Below are 22,055 nucleotides of genomic sequence, written 5' to 3' on the forward strand. Positions count from 1 at the left end.
CTTGAAAGGGACAAAACAGCCTCTTGTTACATGAAATGTTCAGCAGTACCTTTTGTCTTCATTGACCTTCAAAAAAAAACTCACATGATTTATGTCTTTCTTTAAGTAACACATTGGTGTTGAGAGCCTTCTGGAGTCTGAGGAGGTTACTTTTAGAGAAAGGATACAAGGAAGGTTCTTTTCCGGGCATTTTTTTCGTCTTTGCTCGTAACAGCCCAAGAGAAAGCGAGTTAAAATTGAAGCAAGTGAAATTTGCAGAAATTCTTTTTTTTTTTTTTGACATTTTATTTCAACTTTTTGGAGGGGGGTAATTAGATTCATTTATCTAATGTACTTGTTTCTTAACGGAGGTGCTGGGGAGCTGAGCCCAGCACCTCATGCTTGCTAAGCACGTGCCCTACCACTGAGCTGCGTATACCCTCCCCCCCGAGAAATTCTTGAGGATAGGATTATTAAATGTGAAATCGCATTTGAGGAGAAAGTGATGGGATTCATTTAAAAAGGAAAAAAGGAGGGGATTTCAATCTTTTATAAGCTTTTGCCTCATGTGGTCGTCGGGGGCCTGTTCTCAAGGCCCTGGTTTCCTTGGAGCTGGCGCTGCCTGGCCCGGGCCAGGTGCCAAGGGCTCTGGTGATGGTCTTTGAGGCTCCTCTGTCAGGGGGCCCCTGGAGAATCCCCGGAGGTCCAGGGGAGGAGCTGGGGCCCCGATGAAGGTGAGAGGTACAGAGGCGACTCTGAGCATTTGGGGCAGCTCTGTTTGCAACCCTGTGGGGCAGGATTTTGGTATTTTAACAGCTGGTATGGTAACATTTTGATGCTGCCAGCACACTGACTGCTGCCCCAGGGACAGAAATTCCCCAGAAGCTGATGAATGACACTGGGCTGAGGCCTTTGAAGAGCGGAGATGGATTTAGGAGATGAGAGATACAGGGGAAGGGATCATTATGAGGTGAAAGACAGAGGTGCCTGAAGGGAGATTGTGAGTGAGGTGATCACTCAGTGAAGATGCAGCCAGTTCCGTGGCCCTGGGCTCTGCAGACCAATTCTTTCCCGTTTGGCCTCGGCCAATCATCAGCCGGTCCACACAGCCTCTCTCACCAGCTGCCCCCTCAATTTCACTGGGGTGATTTTGGACTTACTTACTAACCCAAATCAGAAAGAAGATGTCATAAAACCCAAGAAAATCATTTGGAGCTGAAACAAGAACTAAACTCAAACTGTCAATGTTCCGATTTAATTTCTCCAGGACACTGCTGGTCAGTAACACTACACATGGTTCTTTCTGTGCAAGACCCCAAAACCAACATTTCTTAAAGTTTGCTTACAAAAGAAGCACCTTTCTAACTCAGTCTTCTGAAGGAAGAACGCCAGTGCCGATTTGTTGAGAAAAGCTACACGAACGTTATTTACTATAAACCTCCGTCAGTTGTCACGTTCCCCAAAACTGTAGCTTTCCTGTGCTTTGTCTTCAGACATGTAAAACTAAGCAAAAAAGCGGGTGTCCTGGAAGATGAATCTGTGCCGTTTGTGCTCAGGTGTCCGGAACAGGTATTCGTTTTCCCTCAACGTACCCCAGAATGGTTCTCTGACGAAGGTGGCAGGAGACAGAGAGATGTGGAGACAAAAACCACCACATGTGGACCTGCAGCCTCCCGGCTCCTGTATTTCCCAGCTCTGTGATCTTATCCGACTTTTCTGAACCTGGGTTAACCTTTCTCATTTCATGCTGTTTGAGGGTTTAATGAATTTAAGTAAAATACTCCGTCAAGTGCCCAAGACAAAGTAGGCGTGCGATAATACCAGTTCCTTGACCCTCATTCGTTTCCCTTCATTGAACGTTTTCTTGTGAAAAGTAGGGTAAGGTGTGGAGAGTGGAGGTGAGATGGAATGTTCTCTGAGTGGGATTTACCCACCTTTTCTGGTGTCAGATCCCATGCAGCTGAAATCTCCCACCTCCTTTATGAAATACAGGTAGGGTGGCCTCCGCCTTCATCCTGGTTTCTTCACACGCACCTGCCAGGCTCTCTTTGGCTCCAGAGAGATTAGACGTTTCTACATGTGGAGCTGTGTTGCTTTCCTTCCCAGCAGCTGCACCTGCAGCCGGGGTCTTGTCAGCCCTGCGTGGGTGGGTTCCAGCACCCTAGGTCTGGGGGAGACTCGTCTGCCCCTCCCCATGCTCCCCGCATTCATCGGCTAACAGTTAATCCACAGCCTTGTCCACCTTCCTCTCCAGGCACCGGCGGGGCACTGGGAGCGGGCGGGGCCGCAGCTGTTTGCCTCTGAGTGTCCGCCAGTTGGGCCAAGCGGGCTGGGATCTGGCCTGACCCAGATAAGGACCCCGGGAGGGTGGGGACAAGGTGACTCCCTTAGAGGCCCAGTAGCTGGGAGAACCACTGGCAAGGAAAGGAGTCGGTGGCTCACTGAAGTGCAAATGCTCCTTGAGTTCATAACTGAGTGTATTCCCGGGCATGTTAGGAGCACTTCACTTTTCAGAGTGTAGCCCAAGTTAGACGCCCCAAGGTCCTCTTTTTTACTGAACAGACCCTCTGGCTTGTCTTTAACAAGCCAGCGTGGGATCACACTAACGGGCTGTCAGTCAGGAGTGCTCAGGACAGTGACGCTGCTGGCTTCCTCCCTCCCCTTCAGACAACCCTCGGGAACCAGCTGGCATCCATCGCCCCGCCCATTAACTGCTGCCTCTGTCACGCCCTCTGCTACCTGCTCAGGGCCCTCCGTGCCCCCGTGTTCCTGCACATTCTTCTGCTGTTCCCTCACCACCCACTGGCTAGAAGGTACTGGGCATGAGGAAATAGCCCCGTCATCTTCTGCCCACTCCTGGAAGGCCTTCTGCTCTGTCTCCCAGTCCCAGGGCCACCCGGAAGGACTCTCAGGCTGGCTATTCAGAACAGAGGCCAGGCAGGGCCGTGAGGATCTGTGCCCAGGAAGGGGGACAGGGCATCCTGCCAGGAATTCCTCTCTCATCACTTTTACCTGGAACAATGATCCCATGGACCAGAGTCCGGTGTGACTTAGTCTACACCTAAGAACCCTTAGTTTGTCCCTGGACATCTCTCCTTCCCCACTCCACGTCTGCACTCCCGTCAAACCAAGAGCAGTTTGGGACTTGGTAAGAGGCGACACGTGGCCTGGGGTCAGTGGGGGATAGATGTTATGAAGAGTCAAAGAGCTGTGAGCTCGACTTTGGCCAAAGACACACGTTTGTTTCCGTCTCCAGGAGGTGAACTCCCAGGCTGCTTTTGTTCCCGTTTGTTTTATGCGTTTCCCCTGTAACTGTGACTAATTGTGGGACAGTGTTCATTTCACTACAGGACTCTTTTGAGATTTTTCTGGTAGTCTAGCGTCCCCAGCGTTTTCCTCCTTAGCATCAGAGAAGGGAGAAGTCAGGGGAAAGGAATACAGTGTAAGCTGAATTAGGCCACATAAGTGTTACCCTCGTTTGCACAGATGAGTCTCTCATCTTTTCTCTCTCTCTCTCTCTCACACACACACATACACAAGTCACTGCTTTGAGCTCGTCTTATCCTCTGCATTTTACTATGATCTGGGGCTTATATTTCAGAGACATATTCTAGTCTCATCTCCTTTCCTGCACCCATTTCTTTTCCCGGGGAGCATGTCTGTTCAACAACTTATTTGCAGAGAAATAACACTGAAATTGCTAGACTTCTGTTCCTCTCTCCCCACTAGGCTCTGAGCACCTTAAGGCCACAGGCAATGACAGCTGTCTTTGTGTTCCCAGCACCCGCAGAGTCCTGGCACCCAGGAGGTTTTGGACGGCCAGACCGTTTTTGAGGTTAAAGCTCCCATGTCACCATCGTGATAGAGGCTGAGCTGTTGGTTGACTGGCTCCTGCGTGGTGATGGGCAGGACAGCTTGGCTGCTCTCCACAAATCTTGAACATTTAGGACCGTGTCTTTAGCTCAGATTCAGGGAAAAGTTCAGAGGGTTAGAGTGTGGATGTGCTCGCCTGTTTACTATTGAAGCCTCCTTACCTGTTTCAGAGCTCCACTTGAGATATCCCGTTCAAGTGTTTTATGCATTTAGTAGAAATAAATGACCTTGAGTAAACACAGGTGACTAGCTGGTAATCAGGACAGCAGACCTGCAGGAAGGAAGCCAGGAAGAGAAGCAAACGACACCTTGACCGGGGACCATCCTGCTGACTCGTCCCAGCCCCTAACTGTGTTCTCCGCTGGTCTCCATGGAGTGGTTAGAGGAGGAGGGGCATCATGGAAAAGTGACTGAACAGGATGCCCCCCTGGTTCCAATCATCCCACGAAGCCAGCATCAACACTTAACATTTTCATCTTACCGATTGGCAGGTGGCCAGGTTGGAGAAAAACCTGAATTAGAAAGTCTTGATACTGCTCATTTGGCTCTTTTTTTTTTTTTTTTTAACCACAGAGGCTGTGGAGCTAAGAGAAATGAGGCAAAAGCCACATAATCTCAGGTTGGAAGGCACTGGGTCTTAGCGCGTCCCTAAAGCAGGTCTTTCTAGCACCATGTTGTCTCTGCCCAGGCGGGGCTGACCAGTTGCTGGAGGCGCTGACTTTGGGATTCAGTGGGGCTGTCTGCTTCCCTGAGCAACTGGGTGGTGCTGACTGTGATTATGGGCTGCTTAATTAGATTGACTGGGCAGCTATGGTAAGAATTCTCAGTGTGCCTCCCTCCCTCTCTCACACGCACATACACACACACGCACACGCATAAGCTGTAACTGCAGGGTGTGATGTGCTGACAGTGACTCCCTGCGGCCACTAGGAGGTGGCCGGGTAGCACATTTCAGCCCCTTGCAGTTGCGGATTGATCACTCCGCGCTGCCTGGGAACATTTTTTATTTTCTAGATACGCTTGTACCTAGATGGCTCTGCTGATAAATCTAACTCATCAGTAAATCCCCTCAGAGGTACCTTCAAAATAAATCTAGAATCAATGAAACTGGTATGTTTTCTCATACATTGTCTCTTAAAGGCATAACCATCCACCATGGAGCGCGTTGCCTGGCCTGGGGGAGTCATGACGTTGACAGCATATTAAGCTTCCTGTAAGCATATTTGAGTAGTAAGTTTCTGGTCTCGTGGCCATAAATGTGTGACTCCTGTAAATCCAGCACAGTGCCTGTCAGGGGACGCTGTCAGGAGCACAGCTCTTGTCACTACTGCATCCTGCAGCACGGGGTGAATTAAACGGCACGTTCAGCCACTGTGCCTGCTCTGTGGTGAAAACAGCGGCTCCACGTCATCGTACACCTGTGTGCCCTGTCCTCCTCTGGGAGCTCTTGTATCTGTTTCCATCTGTTACTAGAGCTTTACAGCAACACTTGCAGGTAAGTACACCGTTCCTCACATACAGCCACGATTGCTGAGGCTCGTCGGGGAAACACAGCCGACCTGAAGGCCTAGGCCTGACAGTGACATCCAGAATTTGAAGGCTGAACGACGTGTGAATTCAGCATCAAAGCAGAAATGCCCCCTGTGCTCCTCTTGCTCATCAAAAACAAATTGGCTGTTTTTGATACAGAACCTCATGTTCCAGAAGCAAATGGTTGAAAATGTGCTGATGTCAATTGCTTCTTAAAGATGGCACTGTTAGAGGACACTGCAAAATATTTCCGTGGTTTTTAACGCCTTTATTGTGGCACAATTCCTGCACAGCAAACTACACACACTTCAGATGTACAGTGGGGTGAATTCTGACAGATGTGCACACCAATGAAACCACCACCACAATCAAGATAGCTCACACTTCCATCACTCCCCAGAGGTGGAAATTTCAAAAAAGCAAAACAAAAGAAAAATAGGAAAATCTAATAAAACTTGAAAAGCACTTCTACTCTCACTGCGCAGCTGTAGCTACCATTACTTTCCTCTGTTTTACCGTTTTCCGTGTAGTCAGAATTAGACTATAAACTCAGCTTTGATACCACATTTAAAAAAAAATTAATATTATATAAAGCATTTCCCCAGCCATTAACTATTCATAGAAAACAAATTTTACTGGCTCCAAATCAAAGGCTGACAGACTTTGGATGTGATTGTCCAGGTAGTAAATATTTTTGGCTTCATGGACCATATAACCTCGGTGACAGCTTTTCAGCGCAGCTGTTGGAGCATGAAAGCAGCTGGGGGCAATGTGTATGCGAAAGAGAGTTGCTGTGTTCCAATAAAGCTTTATTTATAAAAACAGGTGGCAAAGCAGATTTGGCCCCAGGCTATACTTTGTACAATGTATGGGATACACTGTAAATCATAGAACTCTTCCACTGGGGGACACTGAAATGGCTTTCAGTGCTCTAAGACCAGGAGACAGTGATGGACAATAGACTCTTAGGGTCACCTCCTTCGCCTGCTCCTACATCCCACAGCACTGTCCAAACTGCCATTTCTTTTTAACAGCAGGTCATCAAAGGCCAACCACTGAGACCCGCTTGGGTCCCATGGGATGGACCCATGAATAGGAAATACCCCCGAGAGGGCTTCTCCCCAGCAGACAGCCACGCCGCCTGCACGGGACCACTCACCTTCCGGACCCAAGGGCCCGACTTCGGAGTGTGTGCGCCTACTCTTGTCTATCGAGCAGATCGTTTATAACTCCTTCAAATTGCCACCAATTATTTTTGGAATGAGTTCAGGAGTATGTAATTTTTTTAATAGTCCTAGCCTAACGAGAAAGTAAGTTCAGTTCCTTGGTGAAGATTTTCTGTTTTATTTTCATCTTAAAGGCTGCGAGAACGGAGGCGGCTGAGACGCAGGCATGAGGGAACATGAGAACATCCCTGCTGATGGAGGAGGAGGGCCGAGGAGAGGTCAAGGGGCCTCTCGCGGACTGAAAGCCACCCGTGGGCACAGTGGGTGGGCTTTTAAATGGCTCCTGTTGGGGGGAGTGGTGATCCGAAGGCAGTTTGTTTTTGTGCTTTTGAGTGACAGGCATTTCCTTCTCATTTATGGCATGAGAAGCAGGAGTCAGAAGAATCAGTCCACCCTTTAAGGACTTGAACCCTACGTTGAAAAAGAAAAGCTGAGCATAGGAAAGGCATTCACAGTCACATGACTGACTGTCACAGCATTTCTTGAGGCCCCCGTGAGCTCGAGATGTGCAGAAACCCTGGTTCCAGCGGGGGAGGGCAGAGCTCAGTGGTAGAGCGCGTGCTTGTTTTAAACCCCAGTACTTCCATTAAAAAATAATAATAAGTAAATTAAAAAAAAAAAAACAGAAACCCTGATTCCACAGGCTACACGCCTTCCTCCAGGTGGCACAGTAGCCCTGGTGGCCTCAGTATTTCTAGGCTGGGGTCTCGGTGGCAACATAATAGTCAAAACCGTGACACACCCAGCAACCGTGCTGATGGCAGAAACCAGTGGGGCCTCCGGCCTGTCTCCCTTTTCCTCAGGGAGCAAAATCTCCCCAGGATCCTCAGAACATAAGCAGCCCACAGCAGACCTCTGAGTCACCTTGGCCAGAGCTGGGTCATGTGTCCACACTCAGCTAAGGCGTCCAGCGGGCAGCCGGGCTGGGCCAGCATCACTCATGGTCACTCCCGGAGCCTGGACACGTTGCCTTTGGAACTAAACAGCGAGTCTGTAAATGAAAGAAGAGGAGCCAATGGCTGATGGGTCAGGTGACCCTCCATGTCCAGCCCAGGCCACACGCTCATGAACATTTATATGTCCACCAACATTTACCCTGGACTTCAGCCTCTGAACAAACAACCCGGCCTGAATTCTCAGTTTCCCTAGCGGTTGGTCTGTGATTCTGGGTGAGTTCCTTAACATCTCTGAGCCTCGGTTTGATCGTCTGTAAAATGGGTGTACCTATTCTTACTGGTTGAAAATTCAATAGAATTTGTGTAGTGTCCCTGTGCCTGGCACACGGCTCCCCCTCCTGCGGAGCAGAGCTGGCACAACCTTGACCGCTTGCTGACCAGTGTGGCAGCTCCAGGTCAGTGGCTCCCTGAGTCTGGGGACTGCCTCATCCCTCACCCAGGGGTCTGGGCTCACCTCGCCCTGACCTCCAGGGTCTCGCCTCTGGGTCCTCTAGGGCAGGTCCCCAGACTGATGGCTTGGTTTTCTTTGAGGGAATTTGCACGTGGGAGAAACAAAACCCAAACCCATCAAAACGTGGAGAGGCTGCACCTGAATGGTTGTCTATGCTTTTTCTTCTCCCCATGGGGAAGATGCTTGTTGTGATCTTCGGGTAAAGGGAGCCAGCGGCTGTTCACGCCTTCCTCTGGTCTTTGTGGGTGGGTGGGGGGTGTGGCTTCTTGGGTGTCGCGGGAGTGACAGGGGAGAGACGAGTCAGGGCCTGGCTGAAGTGTCTCTCTTCTCGCTTCCGGGCCTTGTGGGTGCAAAGGCGTAACCAGACACTTGTCACCAGGAACACAGCTAAGGCCCCCGCCTGTCCACGTCACTGCCACCGTCCTCTGTGCCATTGATGGATGACAGCTATTTCAAGGAGCATCTTGGCCAGTTCCAAAATTAGGGGTGAAAAATAGGACTCAATCCAGGAGATCAAAAGCTGTTCCTGTGTGTCCCCTGCCCCCTGTGCCCCCTGGGTTCCCGGTCTTCCCCAGCCCGGCAGGGCCCTGAGCCGCTTGCAGCCGTGGGGACGAGCTGGCCAGGGGATGGGTGGAGCGGTCCCAGCACATCTGCTGATCTGAGTTTACCTCTCCGCTTTGCCACTTCCCGGCCATCCTCTGGGCCACACTTACAGTCTTTAAGGAGGGTAGCGTCTGGTCCACCCGCCTGCAGAGCCAGCAGGTTGGCTGAGGGCTGAGTGAGGTCAGTGATAGCATGATGGGCTGAGCAAATGCACTGGGCGCCCGTGTGAGCTGATAGGGGATGACACAGCCTCCCCGCCACCCTCGGCTGTCCCACCTGCTCCCGGTGCCTGCCTGGACACCCGCCTTCCCCATGGAGAGCCAGCCCCCTGGCTCCCCCTCCTGTGGAGCAGAGTTGGCACAACCTGACCAGTGTGGCAGCTCCAGGTCAGTGGCTCCCTGACCCCTGAGTCCGGGGACTGCCTGCTTGGGCCTAGAGAGTGTGTTCACTCCTTCTAGTGAGATCTCCGGCAGCCACGGGGAAAGGCCCCTGCCCCGCTCACGGATGCCCCGGGTCCCCCTCTGTTTCAGGGCTCCAAAGTCCTGGCCAAGAAGGAGCTGGCCTACGTCCCCATCATCGGCTGGATGTGGTACTTCACCGAGATGGTCTTCTGCACGCGCAAGTGGGAGCAAGACCGCAAGACTGTCTCCAAGAGCCTGCTGCACCTGCGGGATTACCCTGAGAAGTACTTCGTAAGTGTGGCCCCATCCGGGCCTGGCCTCCCACCTGCACAGCCCGGTGCCCCCGGGCGCCCCTGCCCCAGCCTTCCCTCCCAGCCATGGGTGCAGAGGTCCCTGTCTCTCTCTCTCACACACACACACACACACACCCCTCTGCTTCCCAAGCCTCCTCAGATGTGAACCCTTTCTCTCCGGAGCTCATAGACTCTTAAACACAGTAGATGTGGGGCAGCCGGAGGTCCTGCCCAGAGCCAGGGGCGGATGCAACTGTCAGGACATCCTGCTCTTTTTCAGTTCCTAAGGCTTCTGTGGGACCGTGTGTGACTGCGGTGTATGACAGGAGACAGCGTGTGTGAGCTCGGGATGTGTGTGTGGCCTTGGGATGTGTGAGTGACCTCAGGGCTGTGTGTGTGATCTCAGGGATGTGTGAGTGACCTCGGTGTGTTGAGTGACCATGGGGACGTGTGTGACGGCCACTTGTCCCTTCCAGTTCCTGATCCACTGTGAGGGCACCCGGTTCACAGAGAAGAAGCACCAGATCAGCATGCAGGTGGCCCAGGCCAAGGGGCTGCCCAGCCTGAAGCACCACCTGCTGCCTCGCACCAAGGGCTTCGCCGTCACCGTGAGGAGTTTGAGAAATGTAGGTAAGGACGACCCCGTGTCCCCCTCCCTGCGGGGAGGGAAGCCAAGCCCCAGGACCCACAGGAATAGCCTTTCCCCTGGCAGGTCCCCCAGCTGACCATGGCGAGTAGGCTGGAGGGAAGCCAGGGACACAGGCTGGCACGTCACACCCAGTTGGCCAGGGTCTGGGCGCCCGGCATCGGAGGAGTGGCCCCTGCCTGCACGAGCGCACACACACCATGTACACGCAGACACCACAAACACACGCTGACATGCATGCTGAGCCAACACTGCCCTCTGCTGCTCGGCGCAGGTACTGCAGGGCTGTGGTTAGCCCAGGTTTCTGTTGTTTTGCTTTGTTTGACACTTCTTGCCCATCTCTTGGCCCAAGCTGCCTCCAGCCGATGAGCTCTGTGACCTTGTTGTCTGTCCGGCTGGCCCTGAATCTGAAGCCCTAAGTTACCATAGGTGAGAATGAGAAGCAAGTAGCAACAAAAACAACTTGCTTCCAGTATTTTGTCTTCGTCTCTTCAGTTTGGAAACGCTGTGCTCTTCACTCTCCGGCCCTGCAGCGGCCTGAAGCCCACTGCCCTTGTCCCTCGTCTCCAGGGCGGTGGGGTGGGTGGAGCTCAGGGCCCACGGGCCTCATACATGTCCCCGGTGCTGGCTGTGCGCCAGCCGAGGCTGACATCCTGCAGGGAGAGTCCAGGCTGCCAAACGTGGTCTCTGGGCCCCCAGCTCCACCCTCTGCCTGCCTGTGTTGGGGATTTGGGTGGGGTGATGCGGGCGTGGACGGCACCCTGTCTGCGGTGCTGTCAGCACGCCTGGGGGCGGAAGGACCAACGGGAGCTTTGTGAACACGCAGACCTGGCCACCCCGGATCCTGCGGATGGAGTCTGACTTTAACAGGTGCAGACCCTGCAGGCCCGTGACTGCTCCAGGCGACTCTGATTTCTCTCCATGCAGATTCTTCCTCTGCTTCCTTCCTGCCCCTCCGTCCCCGGGCTGCTCCTTACTGTCATCGTGCTGCCTGCATCACCACCTCTAATCCTCACAGCACCTGGGGGAGAGGAAGGGTCAGAGGGTCCCGGAGACCCAGGAGCCTGCAGAACCAAGGTCCTGCCAGGCGTGGCCGCCTCCATGCTCCGTCTGCCCTGCCCAGGCCTCCCAAAGGAACCGGCCACAGAGGGCCACCAGCTGTCTGTCTGCAGGCCTGTCTGTCTCTGGATCCACCCCAAAGACTAGAACCCGCCTGTCAGTGAGCTCCCTGCCGCCCCACACCTGACCCCAACAACCAGGACAAGGATGCCCACCTGCTGCTCCTCCAACCTCCGAGACACAAGCTGTGAGCGGCCGCACCCCCCAGCGGAGCCAGGTGCTCAGGAGGCCTGGTGGCGGGCCTGGCTCCTCCGCTCACCAGCTGCGCTACCCGGGGCAAGTCACCTCCCCTCTCGGATGGATCCTAAGTCTGCTTTTCTGTAAAACCTCTTAGGGTCGCAAGCAGGCTTCAGTGAGAACTCCGGGACAGACTCAGCGCCAGGCGCGGCACACAGTGAACACCTGATCACACGGTGGGCTGTGGTCAGGGGTCGCCTCCTGACCCTGTGCCCCTCACCTTCTCTTCCAGGTGAGGGTGGCCAGCGTCCAGTTCTGGTTTCCCCGTCTGGGTTTGACCAGTGAGACTCCCTGACTGAGCTTTGCCTACGGGCCGAAGGGGCAAGGCTGCCCAGCTCTGCAGACTGTCCCAGCCCCCCGAATCATAATCATAATCATAGTTATAACAGCAGGGCACTTCTGACGCGCCCGGCGGTGAATGCACCTCACAGATAGCCCAGCCTGAGCGCGTGCCCACCAGAAGCACCGAAGGAAACTTTTCTTTTTACTTCCAATTTAGAGATGAGGAAGTTGGGGCTGGGCGATGAGGAACCTCTTCCCGGGGACTCCGCTAGCACGCGGCAGGCTGGGGTCCCATCCGGGCTGCGGGCTGGTGGGGGGCTTCTGTCCCTCTCGGGCTCTGCAGGAACATGGCTCCGGTGCCTGGCCCACTCCTATCACTTCAAGACCTTGGGGTTTTTCTGGAAAAGGAGGCAACTGTGCAAATTCAGGCTGTTTGCCCGGGTGCCCCTGGGGCTGTCCCTCATCCTTGATTCATTGAAGTCACCCCCGCCGCTGTTGCAAGCGTTAGGCTCCCATGTAAGAATGGCCAGTGAGACCCGCTGAAGACTCGAGCTCTGCCCCCTCCTGCTCCCAAACCTGCGACCCCACAGCCGAACCCCACACGGCCTGGACACCTTTCACTTTGTGTCACCTTATGCTCCACAAGGCTGGACGGTGTATCACCTTGAAGGTTATTCTCCACCAGCTGGAAGACAGGAAAGCGGGCTCGGGTCCCTGGGGCGACGGGGTGGGAGCTACGGGCTGGCTCTCCTGCCCATCAATGGGACCCTCTCCCCTTGGCTGAGACGCTTGAGCTGCTAGAACAGCCTCTGGAGAGCCCACGTGGTGGTCAGGCAGCAGGTAGAAGAAAATGGATGGTGGCTTTTGAATCCTGAATCGTGAGTCTTCCCCCTCTTCCCAGCCAGACCAGATGGCTCTCCATCCTCCGCCACCGCGCTCGCGCTGTGGGCAGCAACAGCAGGTCTGCGAAGCTCTCGGTAAAGTCTCAGGAGCACAAGCCCTGTGCCAGGTCCTTTGGGCAGTGCTGATGTCACCAGGAGTCCCCTTCTCCGGAAGAACCAGGCTCCAGGAGGCTGGTGGGTTGTCCGAGAGGAGATCCCACAGCTGGGAAACAGTGGCCTTGGGATCCGCACCCGGACTGACTCCCAAACTCCGGTTCTTTCTGTCCAGCCCCGTCTTCCTGACGCTGTCCCACTCCCATGTCTGCCCTGCTCCTCCGTCCTCATTCCTTCACGCATCCTCCTGTCCTGCCGTCCAGGAAGCATTCATCAAGCCTGGCCAGGTCCTGGGGCTACAGCAGTGAAGTTTGACGTACTTTCCATACGCTGACAGGGTCGCTCACCATTTGATGGATGGATTAAAGTCACAGATTCTTGCTTATTTCTCCTCCATGTTTCAACTGACTATCGTTCAGTTCCTCGGGAGTTTTCCAGTTATCTTATTCAAGTTTTGATAACTATCTTAGTTTTTAGGGAAAGAAAGTGCATGGGATGGTTATGTTGCCCTAACTCAGACACATCCTTAGATAGTATTCTTTGTGTTGATTTATCTTACCAGTGATCCTTGTTTAAATATTGGCACCTGTTGTAGGCTTCTGGATGGGACACTGCAGTATCACTTTAAACTGATCTGACCTCCGTGATAATTCTGTTTTCCGTTACTAAGTTACAGTGCGCTTTTCTGGTGACAGGATGTGGTGTGTGCTCAATGCAGAACATTTCGACGGTGTAGAAAAAGCATGAAGAGTAAACCAGTAGCCCCTTCATCCCAGGATAATCAGCTAGCAATGTGATGATTGTTTTCCAGTGTGTGTATCTGCAAAATGAAACTGGGTTCGCACCCTCTATACTGCCTTGTATTTGTTTTATTTTTTATAGTTTCAGCTGTATATGACTGTACACTCAATTTCAGAAATAATGAAAATCCAACACTGCTGGGAGTCCTCAATGGAAAGAAATACCACGCAGATTTATACGTTAGGTAAGTTGGCTCCATCTCCTTTCCAGAAAATAGCGTGCCCGTCCCAAATACGTCACAAACGACCCGCAGCCCTTCTTGTGGGGAAAGCTATGAATATGTTCCAGTCGGCAGTCTGTGCCAACTCAAACGTGTCCACAGTCGTGTTTTATGTTAAGAGAGACCCGTGCGCCGTTGTAACTCATTCGGTGAAGCCTCTGGTCTGCCCGGCCACTTCCTGAGTCTCCCACAGACTCATTCTCATCAAAGAGCTCAGGTCCGACAAACAAAAAGACAGTATTTTATAGTCATTTTTGAATTGAGTGTGAGAATTGATTTTATCGACCCCTTTTCTTGGAGGACGTGTTTACTCCCCAGAAATATACACAGAGAAAAGCCTGTGTTTACAGTTTATAGAGAGGCCTGGAAGCCAGTGGAGAACATTTTAGCATTTCACGTGTTATATTCCAAGCTGTTATTTTACTGAAAACATTTCACAAGCTATTAGGCAAACTTGATCAACTTATCAATGGGTCTGACCCTAGTCTTCTGCAAGGTCATCGAGGTCAGGGAGAAACAGCTGGGAGGCCCTGCAGAGGGGGGAACAATGGTCATTCACGCACTGAAACCCGACCTGGAAGCTTGGGGAAGGCGCTGGCTTCCCACGGGGCAGACTGTCTCCCTGAAGCCTGACCAGGATGACCTGAAGTGCCCCTTACTGGAGACGAGCTGAGATTCTAGAATGTTCTGACTCCAGGCAGACCTCATTTTATTGCACTCTGCAGATACCGCATTTTTTTTTTTCACCAATTGAATGTCTGTGGCAACCCTGCCTTGGGCAGATCTGTCCACACCATTTTTCCAACAGCATTTGCTCACTTCATGTCTCTGTGACACGTTTTGGTAATTCTCACCCTATTTTAACCTTTTTCATTATTATTATATCTGTGATCTTTGATGTCACTATTGCAAAAAAGATTATGACTCACTGAAGTGCAGATGATGGTCAGCATTTTTTAGCAATAAAGTGTTTCTAGCTGAGGTATGTACATTGTTTTTTAGACATAATGCTATTTGTACACTTACTAGACCACAGTGTAGCATCAACATAAATTTTATGGGAAACCCAAAACAGTGTGACTCGCTTTACTGTGGTGGTCTGCAGCCGAACCCACAATATCTCTGCGTCTGCCTGTATTTTTTAAAAGACGTCACAGATGTTAAATTACCACGCAGCACAATGAAGATTAAAGCTTGAACCTCTCGGAGAGATGTACTGGGGGACTGACAGCCTCAATTAAATAGCTTATGACCTGGAAACAAAGCTGGCTCCCCCTGAGAATAGGAAAGAACCATCTCCATTCCTGTTTTCTTCTCTTACCGTGCGGTCGACAGCGGCCTTGGTCCTCACTCAGAAGGCCGGAGACCACCCGCCTTCCCAGAAGCCCTCTCCTAGAAGTAAAGGGAGGTTCTGTCCCCTCAGCTCCTGTGACACCCGACAGGGGCTCCACGCAGCAGCCAGCTGGGCCCGAGGGGCCTGGGGAGGCCCTGAGCTGTGTGTGTAAGATCATTTTACCTCCGCGAGGCTGTTCCTCGGGTGATGGTAACGCTCCCTCGTGGGCCGTGACTGCAGTCGGGCCTGCGTTCCCCTGATACAGATGAGGATCCCCCCACCTGCCCTCTTCATCAGTTAGAGCACCCTCTTCACTCCCCCGCCATCTGGGCGACCTAGGACGGCAAGTGTTGTGCTGGGAGGCGTGTTTGGGGCACCTGGTGGGGGCTCCTCCTTGCCAGCTGCCCTCTGCTTTGCAGGCGCATCCCTTTAGAAGAAGTCCCGGAGGATGAGGCCGAGTGCTCAGCCTGGCTGCACAAACTCTACCAGGAGAAGGTCAGTGCAGTGGGCGGCGGGCGGCACCCCCGGCCCCGCTCCCGGCCGCAGCCGTGGGTGCCCTGGGGCCTCGGGGGTTGATAGCGGAGGCAAGACCCTTCCCACTGGGTGACAGCTCCAACCGGAGGGTACAACCCAGAGCCGATGCTCTGCTGGGCAAGAGGGAAAAGAATGTCGCAAAATATTTTTAAAGGGGGCCTCACAGAAAGAATGGAGTAGCGTATGGGTGAGTGGGCCAAAGATGAAAAAAAGGCCCTGATCTGTCTTCCCGCCGCTGGTCTGAAGGCAAGACATTCCTGTGGTGTGGGGGTGTCTTTACCAGTGGTGGCTTCCGGGTCCACAATTCGGTTGCCTGTCTGGTCGTCAAACGTCACCAGCATAAGCAGGACGAAGGCGCACAGGGGTGCGCCTCACCTTGGCTGGTCAGCTCTGCAGTGTCGCCCACCTGTCCCGCCCCGCCGACCCCTGTCCGCCGTCCAGCCCCCACCCCAGCCCCCACCCCCCACACTCTCTCTCCTTCTTCTGAGGGCCCCGTCTTTCAGTGGCTTCTCTCCTCAAAGACGTGCAGGGCAGAGGGAGCCTAATCATAGCTCAAACTGCTTGATCTTACGAAGGAGAAAAGTTGAGCTTCTCCCTGGTGACGAAGGCACGTTTAGGAGCAGGTCTCACTGACCAGGAAGAACCTCCTGATTCTGATCCATCGTACATTTTAAACCCAAACCAGCTCGCCACCTGGAAGCAAACACATCCCATACGTAGGCTTTGGGTGTCCTTCCACCCAGTTCCACAAAGACAGACTGGCGGACACTGCATCTTTTTCGCCGTGAGAACAGGGCCATCCTTTCAGTGGGACAAATCTAGCACTTAGGAAACACACAGTGTATATTATATGCCAGCATTTGGGACCCCGCCGGCTCTCGGGTGTGGCGTCAGCCCCTTGTGCTCTGTCTGGACGCACAGCTCCCAGATGACCTCCATCTCAGGATGACGTATGATCCCAGACCCTCCTCCCCCCAGAGCCATCAAGTTTTCTCAACTGTGTGGTCTGGACAAATTCTAACTTCAAGTACTTCCCTGGGTTATCGTTTGAAGTTGCTGAAGGGATTAACAATTAGCCATTCGTGGTGTAAATTAAGATGTGAGTGAAAGAAGCAATCTTCTGAGCTGTCCTGTGGGTGTACCCAGGGTCCCCGAGGCCAGAGTCACTCTGCGTGGGATGCAGAGTTGGGGGTGTGCCCGGACGCCGGCAGGAAGTGCTACCCGTCCAAGCATTGGCCTTCAGGGATCAGAATGAAGGGGTTTTCAAGCTGGTGATGGTTTTTTTGCTTATACTGAGGACATCACTCTTTGGAAGGGTGGTGGGCTTGGCCCCGAGGCATAGTCCTTTGTGAAGGACACAGCCCCAAGCATACTGCCTGTGTGTCAGGCTGAGCCCTTGGAGCGCTATTCCCAGAGGCCATCTCTCCCCGCCTGCACTTGCTTACAAAGAGGCACCAGCTCTTTCTCTCTGTCTACCCCCCTTTCTCTTTCCTCTCCTTTTCTTCCCTTTCTACCCATAAGAGAAATTTTATTTTGCTGGGTCGAACGCTGGGCAAGCCCAGCCAATCCAGCTGTACATGGGTCACCCAGCCTGGGTGTCCTCCTGCACATAATGTGGGCTCTGGACTCTTGTCTCTGTCAACAAGATCTCCTGCTCCTGTAGACTTTGGGTTGATGTTTCATTCTAGGAACAAATCAAGTCTCTTTTCATGAAATACAGTGCCTGGTTCCAGTGCCACAGGATGACAACACGTGGAGACCAAAAATGGAAGCACCATTAACAGGTCCTCCCAGTAGGGGTGGACTTTATTAAGAAATAACACAGCCCAGAGAGTCCACAAACATTCTGCAGCGGGAGCTGACATCTGGCCCTGAGCCAGGCATCTGTGTCCCACCCAGCCAAGTCACGGAGTCCCAGGGACGAAGCCCGGGAGGCCAGCAAGAGCCCCGGTGGCCGCCCTGTCACTGCGGAGCGGTGGAGGTCTTGGTGAGGTTTAGTTTTCTAAACAAACCAGAGAAAAAGAAGACTGGAGTGAATACAAAATTCTGAATCCTGCTGACTCTTAGAAAAGCGAGTGCTTTTCCCCTTGTGAGAGGTACAGATTAAAGATCTTGCCTTAGTCTGTGTCTTCCTGGGAAACGAGACAGAAGCAGCACCATCAGCGCCCCACTGTAACCTGACAATAGAGAACCACCATCAAGGCTACTGAGGAAAAGAATTCAGAAGAAGAAAACTTGCCCATATTTTAAACGGGCGAATTTTATGATATGTAAATGACACCCCAATAAGGCACTTTTTTTTTTTTTTAAGGCACTTAAGTATCATCTCCTGTCTCAGTCCAAGCAGGGTTCTACAACAAATGCCACAGGCTGGGTGGCTTACAAACAACAAATGTGTTTCTTGTGGTTCTGGAGCCTGATGGTCAGGAGTCCGAGATGCGGGTGCCAGCCCTTTCAGGTTCTGGTCCGCCTCGTCCAGGCTGCTGTGTCTCATGCAATGGAAGGCGGGGCAGAGCTTCACCCGGTGCCCCCAGACTGGAGGCAGAGTGGAAGGAGAGAAGTGGAGCTGGACTGGGGGCGCCGCAGGGGAGAGCCCCTGAACCCCGGGAAGGGCCAGAGGTTCTCCTCCCAAAATGGCCCATTTGCGGACTTACAATCACGACCCCGAGGGTCAAAAAAGCGTTTTTTATTCAGCACATCCTGATTGTTATTATTCAGTACATCCTGATTGGGAGAGAAGAAAAGTATGATCTACTTGATACATGTCTATGTCAAGTTGTTGAAAGGGGAAATGAAGCACCTGAGCTAGAAGTTTCTGGTATGTGGGAGCGCTGGGCCACAGCGGGGAGGACGGGCCCGCTTTGCTGGGCGTGCGCGGCGCTGGCCCAGGACGGGGAAAAGGCGGGGAGGCCGCCCTGGTCTGACCGGTCTCAGAAGCTCCCGGTCCCGCGGGGCCGCCCCCGGTCACAGCCGCGGGTCCCCGGGGACGCGGTCGGGGACGCGGTCAGAGCGGGCCGGGCGCGGGCTCGGCGGGGAGGGGACGGCCGGGCGTCAGGCGGCCTCTCTGCCCGCAGGACGCCTTCCAGGAGGAGTACGCCCGCACCGGCACCTTCCCCGAGACGCCCATGGTGCCCCCGCGCAGGCCCTGGACGCTCGTCAACTGGCTCTTCTGGGCCTCGCTGCTGCTCTACCCGTTCTTCCGCTTCCTGGTCAACATGGTCAGCAGCGGCTCCTCGCTGACGCTGGCCGGCGTCATCCTGCTCTTCTTCGTGGGTGAGTCCGGCCGGGCCGCGCGGGAGCCCCGAGGCCGGTGGGGGGGGTGGGAGGGAGGGGGCCTGCGCCTGCGCAGATCCTGCAGCTCGACAGGCGGGGAGAAGCCAGGTCCGCCGGGAATCCTCTGCCCGGGCGGGGCTCCTCGCCCCCGGGGCCCAGCGGTGCTGCGGGCGCCCCTCCCGGGACAGGCTCCCGCTTCCCTGGGCTCGGGGAAGACCACTTCCTGGGGTCCAAAAGGAACTGACAAAGGCTCTGCCATTCAAAGCGCCCCTTTGGGGGCAGCGTAGGTGCCTCTCCTTGGTTGCCACGTGTAGGGACATCGAATGGAGGTGCTGGGTAACTCAGTGTTTTCACTCATCCACATGGGCTTTATTTGACCAATATGTGGTTTCAGGTGACTGCCATTTCTTCCTAGCCCCAAGCTTGCCTGCACTTGTTCTTGAAGTGGGGCCACCGGGTGCCACTGCACACAGCCGGCCTGCGGCAGCGCTGGCCAGGTGTGCGGGGACCTGCGCTTGCCAGACCCCAGGTGGGATGGGGATGGACCCAGCCTTTCTGCTTGTAGGAGTAACAGAAAAGTAAACACTCAGGCTCTGGAGGAAGCTGGGCTCCTTCAGATAAAGGCTGAGAAAGGGCTGCCCGGATGTGTGGTGAGCAGAGGGCCCAGCACTGTCACCAAGAGACATGGGGTGTCTCCAGCTTTGGAGGAGCCCACTGCTCTGTCTCCCCAGGGCTTTGCCACCGTGAGCCCAGCCTTGCTACACTTTGCCCTGGATTGCTCTGTCTTGTTCCTCCCACAAAGCCTTCCGGCACTGGCGTCTGTGGTTCACTCTCCACAGTATCATCAGCCTCGCTGCACAGAAGTTCTAACGCGGGGACGAGGGCTCATGCCCCGGCCTGTTTGGAGTTGGCCCCAGGCTGCAAGTGACCCGTTTGTAACTGACCCAGGGTCTGTGTGTGTCTTGTACCCTGGGTGGACTCGCTGGCTTCGTGTCTGATGTTTCACAGACTCGATGCTCACACTGCAGATGTGCACGTCACGACCGGGGGAGGGGTTCAACCACTACCATCTGTCCACACTTACACACACCGTAAACGGACTGTGCTGCCGGGCCCTGTGTTCAGTGCTCAGCTCGTCAAGGCGATTAAGACGTGGTCCCCACACCCAGGGAGCTCACCGAGTTTGTCCTCTCCAGAGGGAGCGCTTTGACTGCTGCCTCTGAGTTCTAGACCCGGTCTGCCAGCTTCCTAGTGGTTAAACCAGGCTCTCAGGTGCGTCCTGCACTTTCTCTATTTGGGCCAAACCCCGCTGTTGGAGAAGAGGCTTTCCGTGGAGGCAAGGACTTTGCTCGTCTGCTGCTCTAATATTCACACCAAAAGCAGTGTTGGGACGTGGGGCGCTGCATTCTCCAGGTCCTGGTGTGTCCTTCCCTGAGCTTTGCTGAAGGATGCCTGTGACTGCACTGAATTCACCACAGAATCCTCTTTGCCTTAGGGATCGGCACAGGAAGCAGAGGAATTCTGTAAGCCCCCAGGCAAAGCGGGGTACGGCTTACTAAATTCTGTTCACTTGCAGGGTAGGGTGTCCACCGTCGAAGGATTAAAACCCGCCATCAGAAGACCTGCTCTTGTCTGTCACTTGGTGCAATTAGGCCCTGATGCCCAAGCTCAAGGGTAGCTGTGAGGCAGGAAGTATGAAATGTGCCCCAGGTCAGCCGGCTTGTAGCTGATGCTGGAGATGCAGACAGCTGCCTTCTTTGGAAATCTCACCAGAGTTCCTACAAGTTTCTCCTAACTCGCTGCCCTTCCTGTCCCTGCAGCTTCCATGGGGGTCCGATGGATGATCGGCGTCACAGAAATTGACAAGGGCTCCGCCTACGGCAACATGGACAACAAGCAGAAACACAGCGACTGACCCAGGACGCGTCACCATCCAAAGGGGACCTTGGGGGACTGGCAGATGCTGCCATCGTCCTTGGTGGGACCCAGCGAAAGCTGGGTGAGCCCCTGCTGGGGAGGCAGGGGGTTCGGTCTCAGCGCCAGATGGGAAGATGAGCTTAAACCTTTTCCCCCACGTGCTTCAGTGGGCTTCGGTCCTTTCTTTCCCCGCGAGTTTGTGTGTGTGTGTGCGTGTGCGTAAGAGAAAGAACACATACGAGTGAGAATGATGTGTGGGTGAGTGTGACCATTCAGAGGGTATGTGAGGTGCAGGGGGAGAGTAGAAATGGGGAACACGGTGGAGTGTTCACTTTGATCCTTTGGTGCTGAGTTTTCTGTAACCCTGGATTGCCAGAGGCAGAGTAAAAGGCACTTTAGGTAAAATGACTAAATTTTGCCTCCCCCCAACCAAAAAAAAATATTAAAGTGTTTGGCTCCTCTGGTGTGTTCACACAGACCGCTCCCTCCTTCCATTTGGCCCCTGCCTTACATTTTGGAGTCCTGGCCCACAGTGATCTGGAGGGCGCTACGAGGGAGGAGGGCCCAGGTGCTGGCTGGCTAGAGGGTGGGTGTGCCACCCGACCACCGCCGCCAGCAGCAGACGCAGGTGCCGGAGCCTGTGAGTGTTCATTATGAAAGATGGCAGATGCAGGCGACTAGCTGAGCACCTCTGACACAGTGACAGGGCCTTCTGTCAGGCAGCTTTGGTTTCCCAGTCCCCTGCAATGGAGTCTCCTTCCAACTCCCCAAAGAAACTGATCTTGAACATCACAGCCATTTGACGTTCTGCAGAGATTTGAGAGATGACTTTACATCCTCTCTTCATCTCAGTGGCAAGCAGAAATTGGGTCCCTAAAACAAATGCAGGCTCACTTTAAAAGAGGACCACACAGGAGCCAAGGTTCTCCTCTGAGCAGGGTCAGACTGAGCACACCCTGGGGTCTGAGGATCCCCTGGGCTTCCGCTTTCCTTCTGGAAGCCCAGACTCCCACGACGCGGAAGAGTTGTGCTCTTTGGCACCTAGGGCAGCTTTTAAGGTAACAGTTCACGTGCAGGACTTTGGCAAACTTCTGCCTGTCAACAGACGCCAGGTGCAAAACAAGAACAGAGAAAACCAGTTATATTTCTGGAGAACAATTAGATCCTGGATGCCACGTGATCTCAGGCCGAGGTGCCACGGTGCTTGGCCTGACGGGTATGCGCGCGCCGGACAGGCGAAGCCTTTCTCCCTGCACGGCTCCCTGTCGCCCAGTGCTTACCTCCTGTTTTGCTGTGGTTACAGAAGAAGGGATGAACTGTTTCATAGAAAAGTTGGCCGTGTTATTTAAAGGCTTATTCCATTAAGAATCATGTCATGCTTGCTCT

The 22,055-nt window shown here is 53.7% G+C and overlaps 1 protein-coding gene across 6 annotated transcripts in view; it reads left to right on the forward strand.

The window, feature by feature from the left end:
• Positions 1 to 20,830, forward strand: part of AGPAT4 (1-acylglycerol-3-phosphate O-acyltransferase 4) — a 106,370-nt gene extending 85,540 nt beyond the window's left edge. For 4 of the 6 annotated variants that reach the window (XM_074368042.1, XM_074368044.1, XM_074368043.1 and 1 more), the window contains 7 exons: positions 9,149 to 9,310; positions 9,789 to 9,942; positions 11,412 to 11,546; positions 13,474 to 13,576; positions 15,365 to 15,440; positions 18,554 to 18,752; positions 20,573 to 20,830. In XM_074368042.1, the coding sequence (XP_074224143.1) occupies positions 9,149 to 9,310; positions 9,789 to 9,942; positions 11,412 to 11,546; positions 13,474 to 13,576; positions 15,365 to 15,440; positions 18,554 to 18,752; positions 20,573 to 20,667 (924 nt within the window). In that variant the 3' untranslated portion in view covers positions 20,668 to 20,830. Of the gene's footprint in view, positions 1 to 9,148; positions 9,311 to 9,788; positions 9,943 to 11,411; positions 11,547 to 13,473; positions 13,577 to 15,364; positions 15,441 to 17,199; positions 18,293 to 18,553; positions 18,753 to 20,572 lie in introns of those variants that run through there. The other 2 variants (XM_074368047.1, XM_045524502.2) reach the window with 2 other exon arrangements.
• The last annotated feature ends 1,225 nt before the right edge of the window (positions 20,831 to 22,055 follow it).

Source organism: Camelus bactrianus, chromosome 8, assembly GCF_048773025.1.
Source record: "Camelus bactrianus isolate YW-2024 breed Bactrian camel chromosome 8, ASM4877302v1, whole genome shotgun sequence".
NCBI lineage: Eukaryota > Metazoa > Chordata > Mammalia > Artiodactyla > Camelidae > Camelus > Camelus bactrianus.